This window comes from Atractosteus spatula, chromosome 27 (assembly GCF_055471065.1).
Source record: "Atractosteus spatula isolate fAtrSpa1 chromosome 27, fAtrSpa1.hap1, whole genome shotgun sequence".
Classification (NCBI taxonomy): domain Eukaryota; kingdom Metazoa; phylum Chordata; class Actinopteri; order Semionotiformes; family Lepisosteidae; genus Atractosteus; species Atractosteus spatula.
Window position 1 is genome coordinate 5,902,006 of NC_142732.1, and position 21,032 is coordinate 5,923,037.

The 21,032-nt window shown below is 39.7% G+C and overlaps 3 protein-coding genes and 3 non-coding genes across 8 annotated transcripts; 5 read left to right on the top strand and 1 right to left on the bottom strand.

The window, feature by feature from the left end:
• The first annotated feature begins 39 nt into the window (after window positions 1-39).
• nipsnap2 (nipsnap homolog 2) lies at window positions 40-7,918 on the top strand. The gene is made up of 10 exons (XM_088906749.1): window positions 40-357; window positions 1,523-1,662; window positions 1,888-1,933; window positions 2,733-2,827; window positions 3,370-3,440; window positions 3,874-4,014; window positions 4,363-4,394; window positions 5,456-5,550; window positions 5,886-5,969; window positions 6,465-7,918. Exons 1-10 carry the CDS (start codon window positions 134-136, stop codon window positions 6,527-6,529), a joined length of 993 nt encoding a protein of 330 aa, XP_088762875.1. The 5' UTR covers window positions 40-133; the 3' UTR covers window positions 6,530-7,918.
• On the bottom strand, window positions 7,883-14,558 carry psph (phosphoserine phosphatase). 3 transcript variants are annotated; one of them, XM_088906751.1, is made up of 7 exons: window positions 14,540-14,558; window positions 13,203-13,331; window positions 12,174-12,329; window positions 11,810-11,944; window positions 11,509-11,654; window positions 10,676-10,824; window positions 7,883-9,069 (listed from the first exon to the last, which is right to left on the bottom strand). In XM_088906751.1, exons 3-7 carry the CDS (start codon window positions 12,311-12,313, stop codon window positions 8,959-8,961), a joined length of 681 nt encoding a protein of 226 aa, XP_088762877.1. In that variant the 5' UTR covers window positions 12,314-12,329; window positions 13,203-13,331; window positions 14,540-14,558; the 3' UTR covers window positions 7,883-8,958. The 3 variants fall into 3 exon arrangements, with proteins under 3 accessions (XP_088762877.1, XP_088762876.1, XP_088762878.1); XM_088906750.1 differs by lacking the exon at window positions 14,540-14,558 and having other exon boundaries at window positions 13,203-13,421; XM_088906752.1 differs by lacking the exons at window positions 13,203-13,331; window positions 14,540-14,558 and adding an exon at window positions 12,759-12,831 and having other exon boundaries at window positions 8,459-9,069.
• On the top strand, window positions 14,166-20,880 carry cct6a (chaperonin containing TCP1, subunit 6A (zeta 1)). Its single transcript, XM_088906742.1, has 14 exons — window positions 14,166-14,421; window positions 15,242-15,305; window positions 15,674-15,808; window positions 15,994-16,167; window positions 16,358-16,461; window positions 16,677-16,787; window positions 17,410-17,569; window positions 17,947-18,029; window positions 18,618-18,714; window positions 19,173-19,320; window positions 19,433-19,566; window positions 19,657-19,759; window positions 19,940-20,012; window positions 20,523-20,880. Exons 1-14 carry the CDS (start codon window positions 14,285-14,287, stop codon window positions 20,593-20,595), a joined length of 1,596 nt encoding a protein of 531 aa, XP_088762868.1. The 5' UTR covers window positions 14,166-14,284; the 3' UTR covers window positions 20,596-20,880.
• On the top strand, window positions 15,434-15,565 carry LOC148814248 (small nucleolar RNA SNORA22). The gene has a single exon (XR_016086160.1). It is a non-coding gene; the product is annotated as a small nucleolar RNA SNORA22 (small nucleolar RNA).
• On the top strand, window positions 17,706-17,838 carry LOC148814249 (small nucleolar RNA SNORA22). The gene has a single exon (XR_016086159.1). It is a non-coding gene; the product is annotated as a small nucleolar RNA SNORA22 (small nucleolar RNA).
• LOC148814250 (small nucleolar RNA SNORA15) lies at window positions 18,396-18,529 on the top strand. Its single transcript, XR_016086164.1, has one exon. It is a non-coding gene; the product is annotated as a small nucleolar RNA SNORA15 (small nucleolar RNA).
• Window positions 20,881-21,032: the final 152 nt, after the last annotated feature.

A 21,032-nucleotide genomic window follows, 5' to 3' on the forward strand; every position in this document is an offset into this window, starting at 1 on the left:
TGCACGTGTTCAAAACATGATTACCTCGCAATCTTAACACCATTCCAAAATGTGAGGTTGCACCCTACGGACAGTTACCATCCGTGAGCAAAACAAGTCTTTTCTTGGAGTAGCGTACCGCCAAATTTGCAATATGAAAGCTCAGGACCTTAGACATCACGTCGATTCTTTGCATAAATTGCCTTCACTGCCCTCCAATGGCTATCCTGATTCAGAACATCTGTTACGTCGTTATCAGTGGCAGGAAATGCTTAGCCTGAGGAAGATGGCGACTCGAGTCCTTCGGAGTTTGGGGGCCGACCTGAATCAAGCAAGAGCTAGGGTCCGAGCTCGAGGACAGCTCGTTTTCGTCTCCAGGTTCGTCTCTTTCCGCGCAGTTTGTAATAAACACCGCGGTGTTTTTTCATACTAAAGGTGCTCTTTCTGCGTTTTTAGCTCCATGCTTTTTTGTGCAGCCGATGTCGCCGCCCCCTCCAAACTGTAGTGTAGGTTGGGAAAATAATGCGCTTCCACCCGTGTTTGGGCTGTGTGCAATTTGCGCTGAGATTAAAAAAAAAACAACAACGTTTAAAACATTATCTTAAAGCAACAGCAGTTATACTTTTGGGCCTCCTGTTTCCTTTCGTTTCCCTTTTTAATATTGACCTCGAAACAGGCCGACTATCTCGCAGGAAGTTTTTGTCAGTGGTGTTCCTGCAGTTTATCCAATTGCAGCTCAAGGTCATTATAAATGCCTTTGTTTACTGAGCATACATGGTTACCGTTGTGAGGAGGGCACTGCCTACCATTTTTCTTTGTTTTCGCCGTTAATTATGTGATTGACCTTGACACTTTTTTTTTTGTCAACGCAGTGTTTTCTGCGTGGTTTATTCCGTGTAATCCTTAGGCTTATGTGATATTTATTTTTAGTTATGCCATTCTTTCTAATTTATCCGGACATATGTGTATTATTTTTAGATTCAATAACACCGATTATGATACCGGACGTAATCCCATTTTATAATAAAATTGAAACACTATTCCTCCTTACGACCAGTCTCGTCATATGTGTTCATATGCATAGAGTCTCTCCTCAGTACCACAGCAAGGTTAGGCCCGGTCAGTAGCAACACTAATGACCTCCAAAAATGCTTATGAAGGTGGTGGTGGGGGAACTTTTCAGGCTATTTTTCTCCTCATAGACCTTCAGTATCCCTCACAACTGTTTAGGGTGGGAAGGAGGCAGGTTATTTCAGATTTCAGTTTCTGGAGCTCTAATCGGATGTGGGCAATGTGCTTACAAGCATCAATCAACAGAGAGTTCATTATTCACTGGAGATCGAAATAGGTGTAAATTAACCTCTAGTTATATATTTTTTTATTTCTCCAACTTTAATGTAGCTTTTCTGGAAGTATTATATATTGCTATGATAGTATTTCTACTATGGTGCACATGCACACTTTCAGGCACGAGTGTATTAAAACTCGTGTAAAACCTGTCTTGGTACCAGTGACATTCTTGGCTTCTCACTGTTGCCTTCAGAGGCCTGTCAGCGTCTACTAACAGGAATGGGGAGGACAGCTGGTTCAAGTCTCTCTTCGTCCGAAAAGTTGATCCGAGAAAGGACGCCCACTCTAACCTCCTCGCTAAGAAGGAAACCAGTAACCTGTACAAAATTCAGTGTAAGTTCCTTGATCATCACTGTTTTCCTTGCTATTACCAGAGGCAACAAACATCATGTTGGCAAGTTATTCTGAAAGGCTTGTAATATACAGTATCAAGACCTTTTTTCTTTGTGAAAAGCCACAAATAGAGAAAAAGTGGTGTCTTAATAGATTTTAGCAATTTACTTTTCTTAACTTAAGAGGACCACTAAGATTTTTAAACGTTTTTATTTTTGTTTCCAGTTCACAATGTAAAACCTGAGTGCCTGGATGCCTACAACAAACTTTGGTGAGCTTTCTGCTATCATTCTTGCTAAGCAAAAACAGGAACATCTGTATAGCTGTAGTTAAACTGAGAGTGACTGGATTTAATATGTCATAAAGTGTGTTATAGCACCAGATACATTTAGAATGATTTATTTGAGAAAAATAAAATGTGTGATTTTTTTAAAGTTTAAAAAAAGAACTACCCTTCTTTGTTTTTGATGTTTCCATGAGCCACTTATGAATTTACAATTTATTTGCAGGTATGAATATGCCTGATTTCATTCCTTTATTACAAAGCTTCTTGGTGTTTCATAACTGCAGACCAATGAATTATAGATCTTTATCCTGCTGTTTCACTGTATCAGTAATTGTTCCTGCTTGTACCCACACAGGTAAAAAGCATGCAGTAGGCTAACAAATTTGAAAAACTCTTTAGAAAAGATGATTTGGAAAAATATGTGGAACGTATTTAAATAAAGATTGCACACCATTTAACTTTACAGAAAGGAATTAGTGTGCCCTGGCATTAAGAATGCACATGGGAGCTCTTTATGAATATGGAAGCAGATAGCTTTGGCTTATGACCATGTAGGGTACCGTTTCCTAACTGAACAATCTGATGATCATAACACTAGGCAAAAGCACAATCGACAGCAAGGACTGTAAAGCAACAGCTGCAAGAAATGACAATGCAGTCACTTAAGATGCAATGGAGGAAGGGGTCTGTCTGAGCAAGAGTGACAAAGGTGAAGGTGAAGCAAAAGCTTTGTGCCCGAGACAATGGCTTTTGAAGTGTTTGACTAATTTAACTCTCCATACAGCGAGGAGGTTTTGCCATCAATCCATGCAGATAAGCACTACCCCTGTGAGCTGGTGGGCACCTGGAATACGTGGTACGGGGAGCAGGATCAGGCTGGTAGGGGACAGCACCGGTACCCAGCATGCAATGTCTTCTGCAGTCTGTTTTACCAGTAAACCTACTTGTGCACTTGAATACATAATGCTACACCCCTTAGACCACAATTGATTAGCTAGTGCTGTCCCATAGTATGACCAGGTCAAAATGTCATGCTTTGATTTTTCCAGAGGATTGTAAAATATCAGGTATAACTACTCCATCATGACACTGCAAATGAGCCCCTGTCTCTCAGCAAACTCGTACTGAGAACTGCTCTTTTGATGGAAAAGACAACAGCATTTGCTTGTTTTTGTATGTCTGTGCTTGTCTTTATAGAGCAGTGCAGCTCCTGGTATTTGAAGAGGAAATAGTTCTGGGTTCCTTGTGCCTGTTGCTTGCTGGGATAGGCTCCGGCTCCCCTGCGACCCTGAATTAGAACAAGCGGCAACAAAAAAGATGCATGGATAGCTCTTGGTTTACTAAGCAATACTTTCTCAATGATGTGGTTATAATGAAGTAACCATCAAGTAACATAAAGTGCTCTGCATTTTGTTTTCTAGTTCACCTGTGGAGGTATGAGGGAGGTTACCCAGCACTAACTGAAGTAATGAGTAAACTTAGGCAAAACAAGGTACTGGAGCCTTTCTTCATCTGTATACAAAACGTAAATAACACCACTATTTTTTCAACTTACAATCTCTGAAAGGAAAAGGGAGAAACAGGCTGGTCTTTGCCAGCTTTTTGTGGCTTCATGTGTGATTTAAATTATTGATTTCAATAAGTCATTTTGAAGCTGGGAAGAAAATATTACAGACTTCACGGGTATGGAGGGTTATGATTGTTCCAGGTAATCACACAATCTTTATAGGTACTGCACATTGAAACAGGTGCACATTTAGAATTATGAGCTAGAATTAGCATGTGGCGCTTGAATATTAATTGATTTTCCCAGAGTTGAGTAAAATATTATTCTTCCAAACCACAATCACTTGTTTCAAAAGCATAAAAGCTTTGATTGCGATATTATTGATCGCTGGCCTCATATGGAAGTTTTCTCTCCCCAGGAATTCATGGAGTATCGGAAAGAAAGAGGGAAGATGCTTTTGTCCCGTAGGAATCAGCTGCTGCTGGAGTTCAGCTTCTGGAATGAGCCTGTACCCAGACAAGGTCCCAACATATACGAGCTGAGAACATATCAGCTCCGAGTGAGTCCTGCATGTTTCAAATCGTACCGCCAGCAAAGGGGGGACTCTTTTTGCATAGGATTTACAGCATCCTTAATCAAGAACCACACTATCGGAGCACAATGACTACAGAGGTTTTGGTATCCTGGTGTGTTTTTCACTTTGTGTTATATGACCTTAGCCGGTAATTAATGGTTAAACAGTGTAGTACTTCCCTCTTCAGTGCACATACATCATTTATGAAACACACAGGAGTGCTTGACAGAACAAAGCGTTTACTGATTTGATGGGTGTTGGCGAGTGATATTATTACTTTGAATTTCTTTTTTTTTTCGGCTAGATTTTAAAATGTTTTTCATATTTTTTCAGCCTGGAACTATGATTGAATGGGGCAATTACTGGTAAGGTTATTTTTAATGGTTAATTTTCTATAGATTTTAATATATGTAATTAAGTTATTCTTCTTGGGAATAGCACGTGGGATAGCTGTCACCACAGATCATTCATGACCAGGTATTTCTTTAAAAGGGTGGATGCATTTTTTCTGTGGGTGTATATATATATTTGTTTCCTTTAAGTGTTTGGATTTTTTTGTAATTATGCATGTGGTGACAAGTGATATACTTGTACTAGCCTTGCAGTTTTGGAAGTATTAAAATCTGGTTATTACCTCTCAACAGATTGTATAAATGCCAAACTGAAGCTGGCGGCTTTCACAGGTTAAGGTTTACATTACGCACATGTAATTTTTTCCACAATACTTGTTTTACTGCTTACATTTGATTGATTTGAAAATTGTAATAATTCCCACTTTCATAAATAATTTGCCTGGATTACAATGAATGAATTTTGGGATCACATTGATTTCCAATATTTTTTATTAAAATAAAAAATATCAATTGTGTATCTAATGTTTAATATAAACATTTTAAAAATATCAAATTCCCTTTCCTTTGGTTTCATTGTTAATTGTTAAGGTAAGATATTTTTATGTGTTTCAAATATAAAACTCTGGTTTAGAGATTTGTTAATTTAGGGTTTAGCGATAATATATACAGTATTTGACATAGTTTGTTTTGGTATTTGGATATTGCCAAGTTGAATAAAGGTTCACCTCTGAGTTTGATAAATAAGGCTCTTAGTTACTATAGTATATTACAAATGCCATGTAATGAATTTAATATCTGATGATGAATTAAATTCAAATCTAAGAGCCCTAAAGACAAATAATGTATGACTATGTTTAAGCCTGAAGTCATTACAAATATTCCAGGGGGATACAATTTAGCTGGTTGTGCCTTTTGTGTATTTTATACTAATTTATCTGTGAATATGACAAGCTGCCAGCTTGTAACATGGTAAATCTACATTTGAAATGCAGTATATGTTCTAATTTATTTTCTATGCAAATGCATTTATAACCGTTTGCAAGTGGTGCTTTTGACACAAAATTTCTCTGTAGGGCTCGGGCTATCAAATACCGCCAGAAAAACGAAGAAGCGGTCGGAGGGTTTTTCTCTCAAATTGGAAACCTCTACATGGTCCATCACCTTTGGGGTAACGAAGACTAAACGCGCATACTCAGAGAGAGCCGTTTAATGCAGATGTGTCTGGAGGGTTGGTGTGTTGGCAGCTTTTCACTCCATCTCGGATTATAACAGACTAAGCAGCTAGTGAACTGGTTAAAGTGTCTTAACTGACGCATCAGGCACCTGCTCCTCGAGGGCTGCTGCGTTCAAGAGACCTAGAAAACCTGCAGGCACACTGGCCCTCCTAACCTAGGACTGAACACTCCTGGTCTAAAGTTTATACACTTCCTTGCACACTTACAATCGCACACGATTCAAGCTCCGAACTGCATTCCTAGAGCTGCCTTGGTCTTTTGGTTTCAGCGTACAAAGACTTGCAGTCGAGGGATGACACCAGGAATGCAGCCTGGCAGCAAGATGGTTGGGATGAGTGTGTATATTACACAGGTGAGCCACATTTCTCCTTTGTGCATCAAGTACAGGACCCGTGAACTCCCCTGCGTGTAGTAAGTGAAGATTTCTAATGGTGTTGTGCACTGCCAGGATCGTGTAAACAATCCTAACAATTTCACATATGCATTCCCTCTATGCTTTAATCATGTAAAAACTCACATTTTCAATTGGCTTTTAAATCCCAAAGGAATATAAAGGAGTGATATATTGCTGTTGCAGACTTCACAGCTGGTGATCAAACAAATGAGGTTAGAATCCTTAAACCCTGTAACTACAAATATTGCTGAAATCACCAATCCATGTACTGTACCACTGCCACTTCCTTAAAGGAAAAACTATTTTCTAAAGCTCTAAGAAACTTAGTGTGAGATGTATTGCTGTATTTAAATTCACATAGTTTAACCCATGGTAAATTTAGGGCAATTGTCTGTATGTCATGTGCTTAATTTACACACTTTATTTAATTATATTTTTCTTTTCTTTTCCAAGTTCCTCTTATCCAACATATGGATTCCAGGATTATGATTCCCTTGAAGATCTCGCCCCTTCAGTAGGTTATGAAGTACCTCCTACAATCCTGAAGAAACATTATTAATAAAAATGACTCAACAATGTCAGATGTCCGACTGCTGTGATCTAAAATCTGTTGTAAAAAAGCCCACCTCCCTCTACTGACGTTTTTTAGTTTTGTTTTTTAACCTGAACCAGAATACAGCATCTGGTACTTTTAAAAATTTTGTATCCAAAACCATCTGTAGTAAGATATTTACTAACAAGACAAAAACATCTTCAACAGTGAATGTGTGGCATAAACACCAACAGTATCCACTTTACAAGAAGGCTTATGTATTTACAGTAGAACTATAACCTCTTAGCAATAATTTACTTTTTATTGCAAATTTGTCTATAAATAAACAAAATAGTATTTGGTAGGGCCTCCATTTGTATTATCAATCTTACAGACATCTATATTGTGCAGTCCAAATTCAAAGGACAAAATTTAGTTAATCGGTAATTGGCATTAATGACTACACCCACTTTTCTTTTGTGAGGAAATGTTTTAAAATTACCTACTTCTAGGGAACTTCTACTTCCCTAAAACTGTTTTAACCACCCCCAAACATGTGCGACTCTAATGTACCTCAAGTATAATACATAATTCATTTTGTTGTAAAAAAAAGTATTTTATTAAACTAACTGGCAGGGTACAAAATCATCACTAGTTGAAGTATTATTTATCCCAAATTTAGTTCCATCTTATACTGGAGGTTTAATAAGATTAATGGTTATCACTATAAAACAATTACATCATCAAAACCATTAAAATGTAGTAGATGTTTTCAGCAGTAGAGATGTACAGTGGCATCTTTAGTTAATTAAATTTTTACAGTTAGCCTTTGAAATTGGAATCATAGAAGATTTGGTTTCTGGCAGATATGGCATTTTTTAGTTTTCAAATGAATGCTAGAGTGAGGACAACTGAAACCATGTTAAACAGTGCTATTTGTGATGCACTGCTCTCTGTTCTGTTTTTTTAAATGAACCAATACATCCTGGTTAATTTTTAAAAGTACTTGAGTTGCGTATGTGGTTTTTTAAATTGCAACAAAGCTATAGACTGTTGACTTGCATTATCTACCCCAAATCCTTTGTGAGATTACAGACTTGAGAGGGTTGTTGTAGCAGTACTAAATGAAATGGTTTGTATTTAAATCCATACTGTGGATTAGTGCATGTCTAGATTTTGTTAGTAAGAAGGGCTTCATGCATTGTATAATTATAACATTTGTTGGACATTTTGTGTACAGTTTTTTTTTCCAGAGTTTCTAGTTTAAAAGCACTGTTAAAAAGTGATTTTATAATCAGAATTTGCTGTAACAGGCCTACAACCCAGGCACACTACTGTATAATTTACAGAAATTAATAAACTTTATTTGCAGTCATTGTGGTCTATTGATGTGGAACAAGAATGACTGTGTAGTTAAGAACAATAAGAGATATACTTGACTGGAATGCCTCACATTTCTTTGTTATTCCTGTAGTATATGATTATTGATATTATGATTAATAGAATAGTATTACAACTGAAAATAATTTAAAAATCAATGTTATGCTTTAAAGCATCATTAGTAGGTGTGGAAATAAATGCAAATTCTTTATAATAACATCACACCACACACTTAAGCTTTTTACTCGTAATAACAGGAGTAGGAGTATAAAGGGAATACCAAAATGGGGCTTAAAAAAATCTTTAAGTGTGAAAGTCCTAGTGTTCACAGTTGTCTGTAGCATTAACACAGAAAAAGCAATACTTCACTAGGCATTCACATGGGACAAGCTGATAACTCTTTGCATATGCATCACAGATATTCCTAAAGTTAAAACAAAAATTCTTGCATGGTGCAATTTGTAAACCCCTATTCGGAAGTGAAAAAAAGTATTTGGACAAGAAAACTGAATGGATTTCTTGACAAAGACTTGTGTGGTTGATAGTGTAGAAAATTTCTGTTTTAATGGATGACGGAAATAAAAAATGGACGGAACTGATACAAACATATTGATACCTGAACTACAAACTTGTACATTCAGCAGAAATGATTCAATAAGACTGAGTCTACTAACCCAAAAAGGGTATCACATGAGCCACTAACTTTCCACCTTCACTTAAGTGCAAGGTACAATATTAAGCTATTTTGAGACCTTGTAGAAGATGGTATCACGTTCAGCTTTTAATATTCAGTTACTGAACCACACACTATAAAATGTTTCTTAGTTCAGAGCTACAGTACTGTATAGTTTTCTTCTATGTATAACAAAATGACAAATGTTGTCTGGAAAAAAACATTTCCAGGAAAAATCAGGCTTTGAATACATAAAGGCACAAGAATGTGGGTGTCCAAAGAGTGCTTATTGATAAACAAGTATAGAAATCTATTTTAAAAAGTGTTTGAAGATGCGCCTTTTCGTTCTTGTTCTCAGATCTTTAATTTTTTTCCAGTTCTTTAAGGAGCTCTCCGAAGCTCGTGACATACCACGCACACTTCTCCTTCACCTGGGGCCTGATGACATTGCCACCAAATCCAATGAAGGCATTCTAAAACGTAGGAATACAACACAAATCAGTATTTGTTAAAGTATACAAAGCAATATGGCACTTTTTTTTCTGAATACAGGCTATTGTTTGGAAATTTAACATAAAACTGGCATTAAGTCCCACAGTAACAAAACAAAAGTTATTTTCATGTGATTTTCCTTAAGCACTTAAGACATTTATTTCTGAAGCATTAATGCAGACTTTTGGAGAGGTCATGACATGCGTCTAAAAATATGCTAGACCTGGGTGGACCATCGTTAGTTCTACTGAGCCACTGTCCAATACGAAACGTTTCTAAAGACAACTTAAACAGCTGATTTATGCAATTACTTAGTTTAGGAATCCTTTTAAATGAACATATCAAAACTCCCCACAAAGACCACACCATGCCATTCTTCATTTAACTGAGCCAACCTAAATGAAACTTGTGTTCCATGTCTTTACGAGTTGAGGCATTAAGAATGGCCTAGAAGAAGCAGGGTTGACCACTCAACATCAAGGGGTGATTCCCTTCAGCGAAGTCAGCTCCGATGCAGACTTATGAGAAGGGCACACGTGAGCACCAGTGTGGAACACGGATTAGAAGCGGGACACCCTAAGCTCTTACTGACCCCAGCAGGACCACGCATATGGAGGGGCACAAGACCGCCAGTGTTGATACTGGGGCACGGCCGTTACGTCACTACTTCTGTGCAGGGACGGACCGGATGGCATTCGTTTTAATCAAACTGTGAGCGCAGAATGAAAACTTCTTTAAAATATTCTCTGCCGGCGTGCACTTTGCCGCTCGAAAAGCAGCAACAACAGAAAGCTTTTATATCGTGAGCCACAGCCAGGTCACTGTCGTGTGAGGTTGTCCCAAGACCCTTTTTATAACGGCGCACCTCGACTGCTTGTGCACCTTGGGTCCACACCTGCTCTGTGTCACAAGTGTGCTCCTGGAGGAAGGGCTTAGTCTTGGTCTAGACCAGGGGATCTCTTCCCTTGTCCTCAGCTGGTTTCCATACCTGCTGGGCTCTTTCCTTAATGTGAATTCTTTACGTTCATTTTATTATTAGGTTAATTAAGAGTTCAATCATGTAACAGAGCTCACCTCGAACAAGCATCAGCAGTTGTGTGGATCTCCAGGACCAAGGTTCGAAACTCCTGCCTTACATGTGGTAATATTAACTCAGGGGTATCTAGCAGGTCGTGTACATCACCCTTGTATGATATATTTGTAAAGACTTGAAACACAAGAGTTCTGATCAATTTGTTAGGCTCATTGGTTTTCATTTCAGATCATTTCTAAACTATTTAAACTGTACCAATTACCAACTTTAGAAGCTGAAATTTAAAATTTAATGGTGTTAATTACAACAGAACAGGTAATATTGAGGACAGATTCACAGTTATAAGAAGGACAAAACGTCAAGGCTTTTAGTTAGAAAAATACAAATTTGAAACAAACTTTGCACATTCCTTTCTCATATTTTTAAGCAGGAGATCCTTGGTTCGGTTAGCTACTAGAAACCAAGCGCGCTAGATGGGCCGAAGTCGTGTGTAACCCTCGGTTCTCGTATGGAGTCCGTTTCAGCAGAGAGTACGCGTCGAGGGCTGGACTTACCGCAGGAGGGCAGGCTTCCAGGTCTGTAGCGCCATCCCCGATCATCACCACCTTCTGCAGCTCGTACTTCTGCTTCAGGAAACTGATCACCCTGCCCTTTCCCCCCGACTCGGCCGTCAGCTGCGTCTCGTCGAACCCCGCGTACTCTCCTACAGGGGAGTGAGGAGCAGGGCTGAAGGTCGGCCTCAGCGTGTCTGATCCGAGCAGGCTGCCGAGCTTCCCAAACCGCGGGCGCAGAGTCTCGTGCAGGTCGGGGGAACCTGGGGGGCTTACCGTCTTCTGATTGGCGTGCCGCCCAGGCTCTCGGTTACTAGACCCAGCTGTTCTACTCATTTGATTTTCTGCCTGATGGGAAGACTTCTAACCAGGCTCCAAGCAGCATTGAGTAAGCAGCATTTGAGGACATTACGAAAAATCCCATCTACAGGTACCTGTATGTCAAGGAAAATGATTATCCTCCTGTTTAACCGATTACTTAGATAGGACTACTAGAAAACACACTAGGCTCTCCTGGCACCTGTGGTGCAAGCTGGTTTTTTCTTGGATCTCTGCAAAAACAGACATCTGCCCAAAAGGCTCACTGGATGGACAAAGTATGCAGAAAGAAATCCTTTTAGTCATGGCTCCAGACAATTTAGACAATTAGGATCTCGGGGTAGGTGGTTTCAACTACAGTCTTTTGATCACATGGCTTCCCAGAGCACAGCATCTCTCCTACTCCGAAGTTCTCCTTATTCTAAGACACGAACAGCATGGCCTTTTTGTTACGGAATTGAGGGCCAAACCCGGGGCCTCCTTTAAGCTAAAACGTACAGCCCAAACAGAAAACTCACCATTGAAGTAAAACTTGAGCCGGTTTGCAAAGACGTGGTCAAGGGGAATACCGAGCTGCGTGGCCACATGCTCCACAAGGCAGCGGAAGCCCCCCGAGATCAGAAACACCTTCACGCCGCGCTGCTGAAGGCACCCCACCAGCTCCCTATCCACACGGAAAATTCAATAACTCCAGGGAAAGGCAAAAGGAAGTGTACACACTGCATGATTTGAAGCCCAATATTTCAAACACAAAGTTACAAAATGGGTTGGATATTCTGAAACCTTTGGTTTAAAGGAAAAATAACTGTATACACTTACTTGATACCAGGGGTTAACTGGGGAGGGTGGTCAGTGAGTAACTTGTTCACTTGCTCACGGGAGCATCTTATTATGGAGAGGCGTTCCGTTAAAGCCGTTTTAAAGCTCATTGAGCCACCCATAGCTTTGCGGGTCCTGAAAAACACAACATTGGTCAACAACACGTTCTGCTGGTCAAGCTCTCGGTACGTTATGCAAAAATGCAAAAGACTGATCTTTTATCGACGTGACATCAGTTTTAAATTCAGTCCCTCAGCTGGGGGAACTGGGAGAACGTCGTGCGAAACACTGAAATGTCACGCCATTAACATTAACTTGATTAGTTTCGTGATAACTTTTTTTGACAGTGAAGGTGTGTACCTACATTTCTGTGACTGCATCCCCGACACCGCAAAATTTAGCCAGTTCATCAATGCCCTCTTCCTTGATAACAGTACTGTCCACATCGAAACACACGGCGTCTGCGCTGCAAAACAGTTCCTTCGTCTCCAGGAGGGTAGTCATGACGTTATGAGATGTTCTGCAAAAGTCCATTTCGTTTATTTAACTACAGTACGAAGCTGAAGAGCTTTTAAAATGATATCCTAAAATACAACACAAACATTCACTGAACATGCAATACGTTGTTAGGAACTACGCAATTTTGGCGAGTTCAAGGGTTAAAATATAAAAAATATTCAAATAGGTTAGTTAAAGCGTTACTACCTATTAAGTTTAGCAAAAAAAAAGCAATGCGTTTTTTTTCCTAAAAGTTCTATAGTAAGGATTTAAGATAAGCCATTCTTAAATACTCTCAACTTCAATTAAGAAGAGACCATAACTTAATTAGTGCAGAAGCCACATGTCTGAGCGTCTTCAAATTAAATTGCAGAATTCATCACGAGATTAAACATGTCCCGCATTCTGAAGACATGAAAGGTCACACAATTTCATGTCACTTAATTCTCGCCTGTTAGGACAGAAGTAGGAAAGTCGAGAATTAAAATACTGCTTGCGAAAGAAAGACTCGCATTTTACACAACCGCCGCTTGCTGTCAAAGATATCTTTACAGACTGTTACGGCTAAGTTCTGAAGCTGAAGTCTCAATTTCATGATGACCCAGGCAATGAAGATTGCATCATCTTCCAAAGAACCACCTGAAGACCGCGATCTTGACAGGCAGTTTACTCCCCACTGTAACAGCACACAGTTAAGACTGCAACCACAGTCAACTATTCAACTTTTGAATTCATTGGCCCTTTACGCACGTAAACAATATCATCTTGTTTGGCAACATCGGAACAACTTGTTATTGCACATGTTTTAACTTCACCTCAAAACACGTACCGAGGGGGAAAAAAAGAAACGGCTCTAAATTTAAACCTAATTATAGCAATTATAATGTCTCTTTACCTTTATGAACCCTGTCTTTTGAGTCTGTATGAATCGCAGCGCTCCCCAAACCCGCCCGCAGTCCCGGACAATCCTGTCTTGCAAGCTGAGAAGGCGCTCATTGAAAAACAGCAGATGGGTTCCTCCAGCCTGTCAGATGCAAGGACATGTTCATTTCAGCTGTGCAAGTACAATGAGCTGGGAGTCGGTCTGACCAATTCGGGATCAGCTGAACGAATCGCGTTACAGAGTTGCGTGAGGCGACCGCCTCCTCTGGGCGCTGGCTGACGGTGAGCATTAGCAACAGTAGTGTGTTGAGTGGAACCGACCAACCTACTGTACATAGCAATTACGAAACACACGAATGGCCAGGTTGCATGAAGCAAATAGCTACAACCGCTGATTGGCATGATTTCCTTGTGTCCTGAAGAATCCATTTCTGAATTTCGAGTAGCTAAATGGAAGATCAGATCATGTATTATGCGTTTATTCCATATATTTCATCAATGAGTGCATTAGTATAAACAGTTACAAACCAGAATTTTTTCCTCAGCCGTGTGGAGTACCACAAGCCGTGAGGTCGTGTCTTATCTTTTTTATGTTTCGCTATTTCGATACAAGGTCGCGTGTGGCGTCTTGCACAATACGTTTTAAAACCGCACAATCTGTAGTGGTATACCGTTAAATGTTCTTAAAATTAAAAAAGGGCCTATAACTCTGGGTTTGCCTTTTCGTTTTCTTAAAAATCACTTCAACTTGCTCTTAAGATTGTTCTTGTTTTAAAACATTTACCATAGAAATTCGTGGATAATCAATCATAAAGACGCAGTACAACACAAACCCTGTAGAAAAATCGGAGACGCTCCAGACGTCTTACGCATGCGACGCAAATGAATGGCAAGAACGTAAGCCAATAAAAATGCATAATAGGAGGGCTGGCCATTGCTGTGCACCAATCACCGACCCGGGGGCGGTGCTGAATAAAGGCAGCAAGAGTGTTCTAGAAACCGGCAGCGGCCTATTCGTGCCGTGCTTTGTAGCTGGTGGCAGATCCGTCCGTGCTTTGCTACGGTTGTCTCTAGAGCCGGCTGTATTTTGTCACCATGACCGCTGTCAAAGCTCTGAACCCGAAGGCAGAGGTAGCCCGTGCCCAGGCAGCTCTCGCTGTTAACATCAGCGCTGCCCGCGGACTTCAGGATGTGCTGAAGAGTAACCTGGGACCCAAAGGCACAATGAAAATGTGAGTCGTCTTTTTATTCCCCCCTAATTCATGAGCCGGGGTTGGATTCTTTGTTAGGGTAACTGAACACGACACTTTTAATTTGGGCTTCATAAAGCAATCCGAAGAATTTCGTTACCTCTCAAGAGGCGTATCTCTGCTCTCCCTGTGCACTTGCATTTTCTGCTGTTTCATTAAGGACCCGAAATTTGCAAGAGGCCTAGCAACGCAGGCGGCGTAACTGTCGGCGGGTTTTGCGGAGTTTGCGTTCCACGTACGTTACTTCGTCTGAAGGGTCTGCGCTGCACTTTCACAATATGAGGCTCTTAACTATCTTATAAATCGGTTTATAAACTGTGCCGCTTTTATGACAATATCCATGAAACTATTCGGGTTAATTTCTATTGAATGTAATGTCTTTTTGGTTGGTTTTTATTTTCAACGTGCGTACAGTATTTAGCTGCCGCTTGCTACGAAAACAGCGTAAACTGCAGGAGAATATGCCTTGCGTAGCGGAGGCCGAGGCGCGGCAGCAGTGGGGGTGGGGTAAATGGCGCACACGTGGGGCAAAAAGAGTTGTCCCATTCAAAGCTGCATTTGGCCGGATCTTTATTCTGATGGCGGTTTTTGCCCCATCAAAAAAAAAAAACGATTTCTGGCGATTTTTGCTTTCTCTAGTTATAGTAACTGTTTCCAGATGTGAATTCTGTCAACCGCAACCAGCGACCCGAGCTAGACTTCCATATTTAGTTTGGAAGGCTAAATATGGATATTAACGTAAATATATTTCATCACAAGAAATGTATGCATTGGTAATGATTGTTGATGTCTTTCTTTATAGGCTTGTGTCTGGTGCCGGCGATATAAAGTTGACCAAAGATGGTAATGTTCTGTTGCATGAAATGGTAAGGGAAACGTCTTCATTATAAACTTTTTTTTATTTACTTAAACACTGCGAAAAGGTTCAAGTTCTCAACCAAATTGATGAATAAAGTAAGGTAATGATCAGCTTTTAGTTTAATGTATTCTGATGTCGCACAGTGAACACCCATGTGTGCTCTGTAGCTCCTTTGGTTATCAATCTGTGCTAAAGAAAAGTGTGGTCTGTACCTCTGCATCCAAAGAGTCTCATTCTTTTCGATGTATTCAACGGACCAGTACAAATGGAAATGGAACAGCACGTTAAAAAATTGGTGTGTGCTTTGTACACTACAAAATACATAAATGATTGAATTTTGCACACTGACCACTTTGCATTCATTTACCTCTCCAGCAAATTCAGCACCCAACAGCCTCTTTGATTGCCAAGGTTGCTACGGCTCAGGATGACATCACAGGAGATGGTACAACTTCCAATGTGCTCATTATTGGAGAGCTTCTGAAGCAAGCAGATCTGTATGTGTCAGAGGTACGTTCTTCAATCTCAGACCGTTTTATGATCCTTAAGAGATAACCTCCTGTCTAGATGGTTTGCCATTTAGATTACCTCGTATTTAAAACTGCAAATTTAACTTTTTGGTCACCAACGTTGAGGCACCTCTCCTTTCTGCCAATTTAAAGTTTCTTGTATTTTGGTTTTATCATCATTTTCAGGGCCTGCATCCTAGGATCATAGCTGAGGGATTTGAAGTAGCAAAAGAAAAGGCTCTTGAGGTTTTGGAACAAGTGAAAGTAACCAGGGATATGGACAGAGAGACTCTCATCAGTGTTGCTAGGACTTCTCTTAGAACCAAGGTCCACTCGGAGCTTGCAGACCTCTTGACAGAAGTAAGTTGTTTATTATTTATATTGTTTGTCTTTACCTGTGTGTCCTTCCAATTAATGAAATTAAAATGAATACAGGTCACCTCAGGTTTTTTTTACAATGTATGTGTACAATTATGTAAACAAAATACAAGTTGTTTGTATTGGCACATGGGAAGAACAGACTATTAAAGTGTTTTTTCTTTCTTTACAGGCTGTAGTAGATGCAGTTCTTGCCATCCGGAAACCAAATGAGCCTATTGACCTCTTCATGGTTGAAATTATGGAGATGAAACACAAAACAGATAGCGACACAACGTGAGTAATCCTGGAAAGTGTTGGACTGCTGGAGTCGGTCCTGTTTAACTGGACTGGAACTTGAGGAGAACTAGTTACTGTTCTGCCACCTAGTTAGGAAAAATCATTAAGTACTTTTGTAAATCATATTTAATTAAGCCCCTTCGTAACCAAGGGTGTCATAACGGTGAGTGTTTAAAGCAATCGTGGCCATTTCTTTGTTGTATTCTGTACAGCCTGATCAGAGGTTTGGTGTTGGATCATGGTGCTCGGCATCCAGATATGAAGAAGAGAGTTGAAGATGCTTTCATTCTGACTTGCAACGTTTCCCTGGAATATGAAAAGACGTAAGTAATGTTTTGTGGAATATCTTGGGACGAGCATGCTCAAGATATGCTGAATGTTATGGGTATTGTTCTGCCTTTGCTTTTTATTGGTGTCCTTCAGGAAAATTGTTGCTCCTACTGATCTGTTGTAGGGGTCTACACTCTTGGTCCTGGAGGGCACCTACCCTGCAGGTTTCATAAGTAACATTTACATCAAAGTCTAAAGACTTGGAATATTTAACTTGTGATCAATGAAAGATGATTTGTTAAATGAAGTAATCCAGAATTCTGTGAGACTTCAGTTCTCAAGGAGCAGAGCTCTCATAATTGAACAGATTTAGGAATAAACTAATAACTTACAGGTGTTGCTGGTCTGGAAACAGGTGAGCTATAAGACTTACTAGATTAGGATTTTCAAGGACCCCTTGTGGACCTGGGGATCCCTTACCTATTAGAAAAGCGGTCAAATGCTGCATCCTTTTGGTTTCACTGCTGTTCCAGATCTTTAATCTGCATTATTGTGGTTGCACTAATGGACCTGCATTATATATGAAGGGTCATTTCACTAGTCTACTGTGTCTTCTTTAAAATATTCTGTAATTTTCAGTACTTTAAAGTCTAAGAATCCCTTTTTTTGTTGCAGCGAAGTCAACTCTGGCTTTTTTTACAAGAGTGCAGAAGAGCGGGAAAAGCTGGTCAAAGCGGAGAGAAAGTTCATCGAAGACCGAGTAAACAAAATTATTGACCTGAAGAACAAAGTCTGTGGCGACACTTCCAAAGGATTTGTTGTGATTAATCAGAAGGTATACATCAGGCTTTTAAATGAATTGATTGGTTAAAAGTACATAACTGGTCATTGTTTTTCACAGTTGTGCTTATTTTGTCACGTTCATCTTAAGTTAGAAACATTTCTGCTTTGTTTCCAGTATGGAGGTTGTGTTGCACAGTGAACACCCATGTGTGCTTTGTAGCTCCCTTGGTCATTTGCCTGTGCTAAAGAAAAGTGTGGTCCTTACCTCTGCATTGGAAGAGATTTGTTTCTTCTACATGTATTCAGTGGACCAGTACATTTTAAAATCGCAATGGAAAGATTTCTTTGGAAGTCTTTATCTGGACAGTTGTAAGGTTGATCATATTTTTGTAGTTGCTCAAGTTATATTTTTCACTATCTTTTTTGCAGGGTATTGATCCATTTTCTCTAGATGCACTAGCAAAAGAAGGAATCGTAGCTCTCCGCAGAGCTAAGAGGAGGAATATGGAGAGGTATGTTGCTGTGACAGTTGACTGTTTACAGTTTAAGGTCAAGTTTTAATTTTATGTTGAGGACCTGACCAGTTGCACGACAAATTAAAGCAATATATATAATTATTCATTTTTGTGAGTCTCCCTACAGCAGTTGAATGGTATATCTTGATTGAGTAAAATACACGTATTTTAATAAATGTGACTTAAATATTTGTTGATCAAAGCCTTTTTTATAAATATGTACTCAGGCCAATGTTCCTGTATTTTGATGGTGCTTTTAAAATATTTTCTTGTTTGTCTGGGCTTTATAAGGAATGTGTGTTATTGTAATTGTTGTTCACATAGGTATGCTTTGCTGACTTTCATTAACTTGTAGAAAGGGATGCATGGCAGAATTCTGTAATACTCATGTCAGTAGTATATGCAGTCAGACACCATGCCAGATTATCATTCACTCTTTATAACACAGTGATAAGATCTTTAGTATCCATCTACTTTACGCAAGAGTGAATACAATCTGTATTATACTGTTCAGTGATATCCTGATCATCAAGATACAGCTGTTTGTAGCTGATTGTGAGTCCTTTGTTTTTATTTACTTTTAAGGCTTAGCCTTGCTTGTGGAGGTATAGCCATGAACTCTGTGGATGACCTAACACCAGAATGCCTGGGATATGCTGGTCTTATGTATGAGCACACACTTGTAAGTTTATTCAAGATTTTCTGTGCAAGTGTTGGATTTTTGCAGATACACTGTTTCTGTGTTTGTATTTATGATGTTATTTTTTCAGAGTTTCTTTCTCCACTTTGCTGTAGAATGTTGATCAGGCCATTGAAATGGAGCACCCAATGAAGTGATCATGCTGTAATCATGAGCAGATGTGTGCTATAATAAAGTTGAGCTACGGTAGCCCTTAATATAGAAAAATTAACTAGCTATGTCTTTGCAGTTTGTTTCTGCTCAAGTTATATAGAAGATTATAGCATTGTGTTTAAAGCAGTTAGATTCCATGCAAAAGAATAGATCACTGTTAGCACAAAGTGTGATGCTGTTGAATTATCAGTTTTAATAGCTATTAAGGTACTTATGAGTTGCTTGCTTTACTTGGATAAGATTGGTGATCTACTGAATGACCCACTGAAAGTGTTTGTTTGCTATAGGGTGAAGAGAAGTTCACATTCATCGAAAACTGTAGTAACCCGCGCTCAGTGACCCTTCTGATCAAGGGGCCCAACAAGCACACTTTAACACAGATCAAAGATGCCGTAAGAGATGGACTTCGGGCAGTCAAGAATGCTATTGAAGATGGTATGTAGTAACTGACCTTTTGCCATTTCTTCCAATTAGATTATCTAAAAAAAAAAACCAGTTGCTCTTTATGAAGCACGGTATGAACCCTGAATATAACTTCTGTTGTCAGGCTGTGTGGTGGCAGGAGCTGGTGCTTTGGAAGTAGCAGTGGCTGACGGCCTTGTGAAACACAAACCTAATGTGAAAGGGAGGGCCCAGCTGGGAGTGCAGGCCTTTGCGGACGCTCTGCTCATCATTCCCAAGGTAGATATAAACGTCTTCTGTTAACGCTTGCTACTTATTTTCAGCTTTGTGCCAGCCACGGCTCTGATTCTCAACCTCTTTCCTTGGCAGGTGCTTGCACAGAACTCTGGCTATGATCCACAGGAAACCTTAGTGAAGCTGCAGACTGAGTATAAAGAGTCTGGACAGCTCATTGGTGTGGACCTGGACACAGGTAATACACTAATCCTCAAGGATTTAAAACGCTGAGCCACTGCTTCTCTCATTGTTCATTTTTATTTTGGAATACATGGAACTTAGAATATTTGTCTTGCAAACCATCAGGTTTGGTTTACACCACTGTCTGCATTCTGTAAGAAAGAGTTGCAATGAAGTGAACATTTTGTTTTTAAAGGTGAACCCATGGTTGCAAGTGAGGCAGGTGTGTGGGATAACTACAGTGTCAAGAAACAGCTTCTTCATTCATGGTAAGGTCACGTATGCTGTACACTTCTGAGGGTTTTGCTGGGGAGAGAAATTCTTGGAGCTCTTAAGTACAAATGATGCAGACCTCTGATTCCTGTACTGAATTTATTAAAACTAAAACATTTAAGGCAAGTATAAAACACTTAGCCTGGAAATTTGTCATTTACTGAAAGGTAATTTTATTGCGAAGTTGCAGTGGCTTTATAGGCTGTTTTTGTGTGCCTTCTGAGCAGGGTATCATAGTGACTGATGGCTTAGTTCAGTGACTGTGATAAATAGGTCAGATTCTCAATATGACTTTGACCCTCCCAAAGTAAGTCTTTGAATCGTTCACTCATACCCTAATTAATGCAGAGAAGAAGGAAGATTTGATTTGTGAGCTGTATTTGGATAACTCACCTTGCTAAGTACAACTTCCTGTCCATAAAGATTAAGAGTAAGAGTGTTTTGCGTTTTGGGAGATTGACGTGGCTTGTGTAGCTTTGTAAAATGCCTTTTGTCTTTTTCTACAGCACAGTAATTGCAAGCAACATACTTCTGGTGGATGAAATCATGAGAGCTGGAATGTCTTCCCTTAAAGGCTAATCCCAGGAAGAGAAGCAGTAACCGAGGCCCGGTCCTCGGTGGATAGCTCCCTCGCAGCACTTTTGAGATCGTCGGCATGATGCCACCAGTCTCAACTGATTAACAAAGAGCTGTAATGATGCACAAGGCGTACTGTCTGAGAAACCATTCACCCCCATTGAAACATTTCCTTCCAAATTAAACCAGTTTATTTATTTGTTGTTTTTTTTGTTAATGGCACTGAACTGTACAGGACAGTTTTCCACTTTGTACCCAATAAAATTTTAGTTTGGCTCTCAAAACAAATCACCTGTGTGGGTTTTTTTTGTTTCTGTCTGATGGGTTATTTAACTACAGATGACTGATTGTGATGTAAAAGCCACCTTAAAGCTGTTATGGTATAGTGAAAACTACCTTTCAAACGGATCAATTTAATGAACATGACAGATGTTTGCCGT

What these genes read in the sequence shown, in the direction of transcription:
- nipsnap2 (XM_088906749.1), top strand. Translation starts at nt 134, where the DNA reads ATGAAAGCTCAGGACCTTAGACATCACGTCGATTCTTTGCATAAATTG. An exon ending in CAGCTCGTTTTCGTCTCCAG is followed by an intron (nt 358 to 1,522) that starts GTTCGTCTCTTT and finishes TGTTGCCTTCAG; the next exon opens with AGGCCTGTCAGCGTCTACTA. An exon ending in GTAAACTTAGGCAAAACAAG is followed by an intron (nt 3,441 to 3,873) that starts GTACTGGAGCCT and finishes TTCTCTCCCCAG; the next exon opens with GAATTCATGGAGTATCGGAA.
- psph (XM_088906751.1), bottom strand. Translation starts at nt 12,313, where the DNA reads ATGACTACCCTCCTGGAGACGAAGGAACTGTTTTGCAGCGCAGACGCC. An exon ending in CAGTTAACCCCTGGTATCAA is followed by an intron (nt 11,655 to 11,809) that starts GTAAGTGTATAC and finishes CCGTGTGGATAG; the next exon opens with GGAGCTGGTGGGGTGCCTTC. An exon ending in GCTCAAGTTTTACTTCAATG is followed by an intron (nt 10,825 to 11,508) that starts GTGAGTTTTCTG and finishes ACTCCCCTGTAG; the next exon opens with GAGAGTACGCGGGGTTCGAC.
- cct6a (XM_088906742.1), top strand. Translation starts at nt 14,285, where the DNA reads ATGACCGCTGTCAAAGCTCTGAACCCGAAGGCAGAGGTAGCCCGTGCC. An exon ending in AAGAGGAGGAATATGGAGAG is followed by an intron (nt 18,030 to 18,617) that starts GTATGTTGCTGT and finishes TTTACTTTTAAG; the next exon opens with GCTTAGCCTTGCTTGTGGAG. An exon ending in TTATGTATGAGCACACACTT is followed by an intron (nt 18,715 to 19,172) that starts GTAAGTTTATTC and finishes TGTTTGCTATAG; the next exon opens with GGTGAAGAGAAGTTCACATT.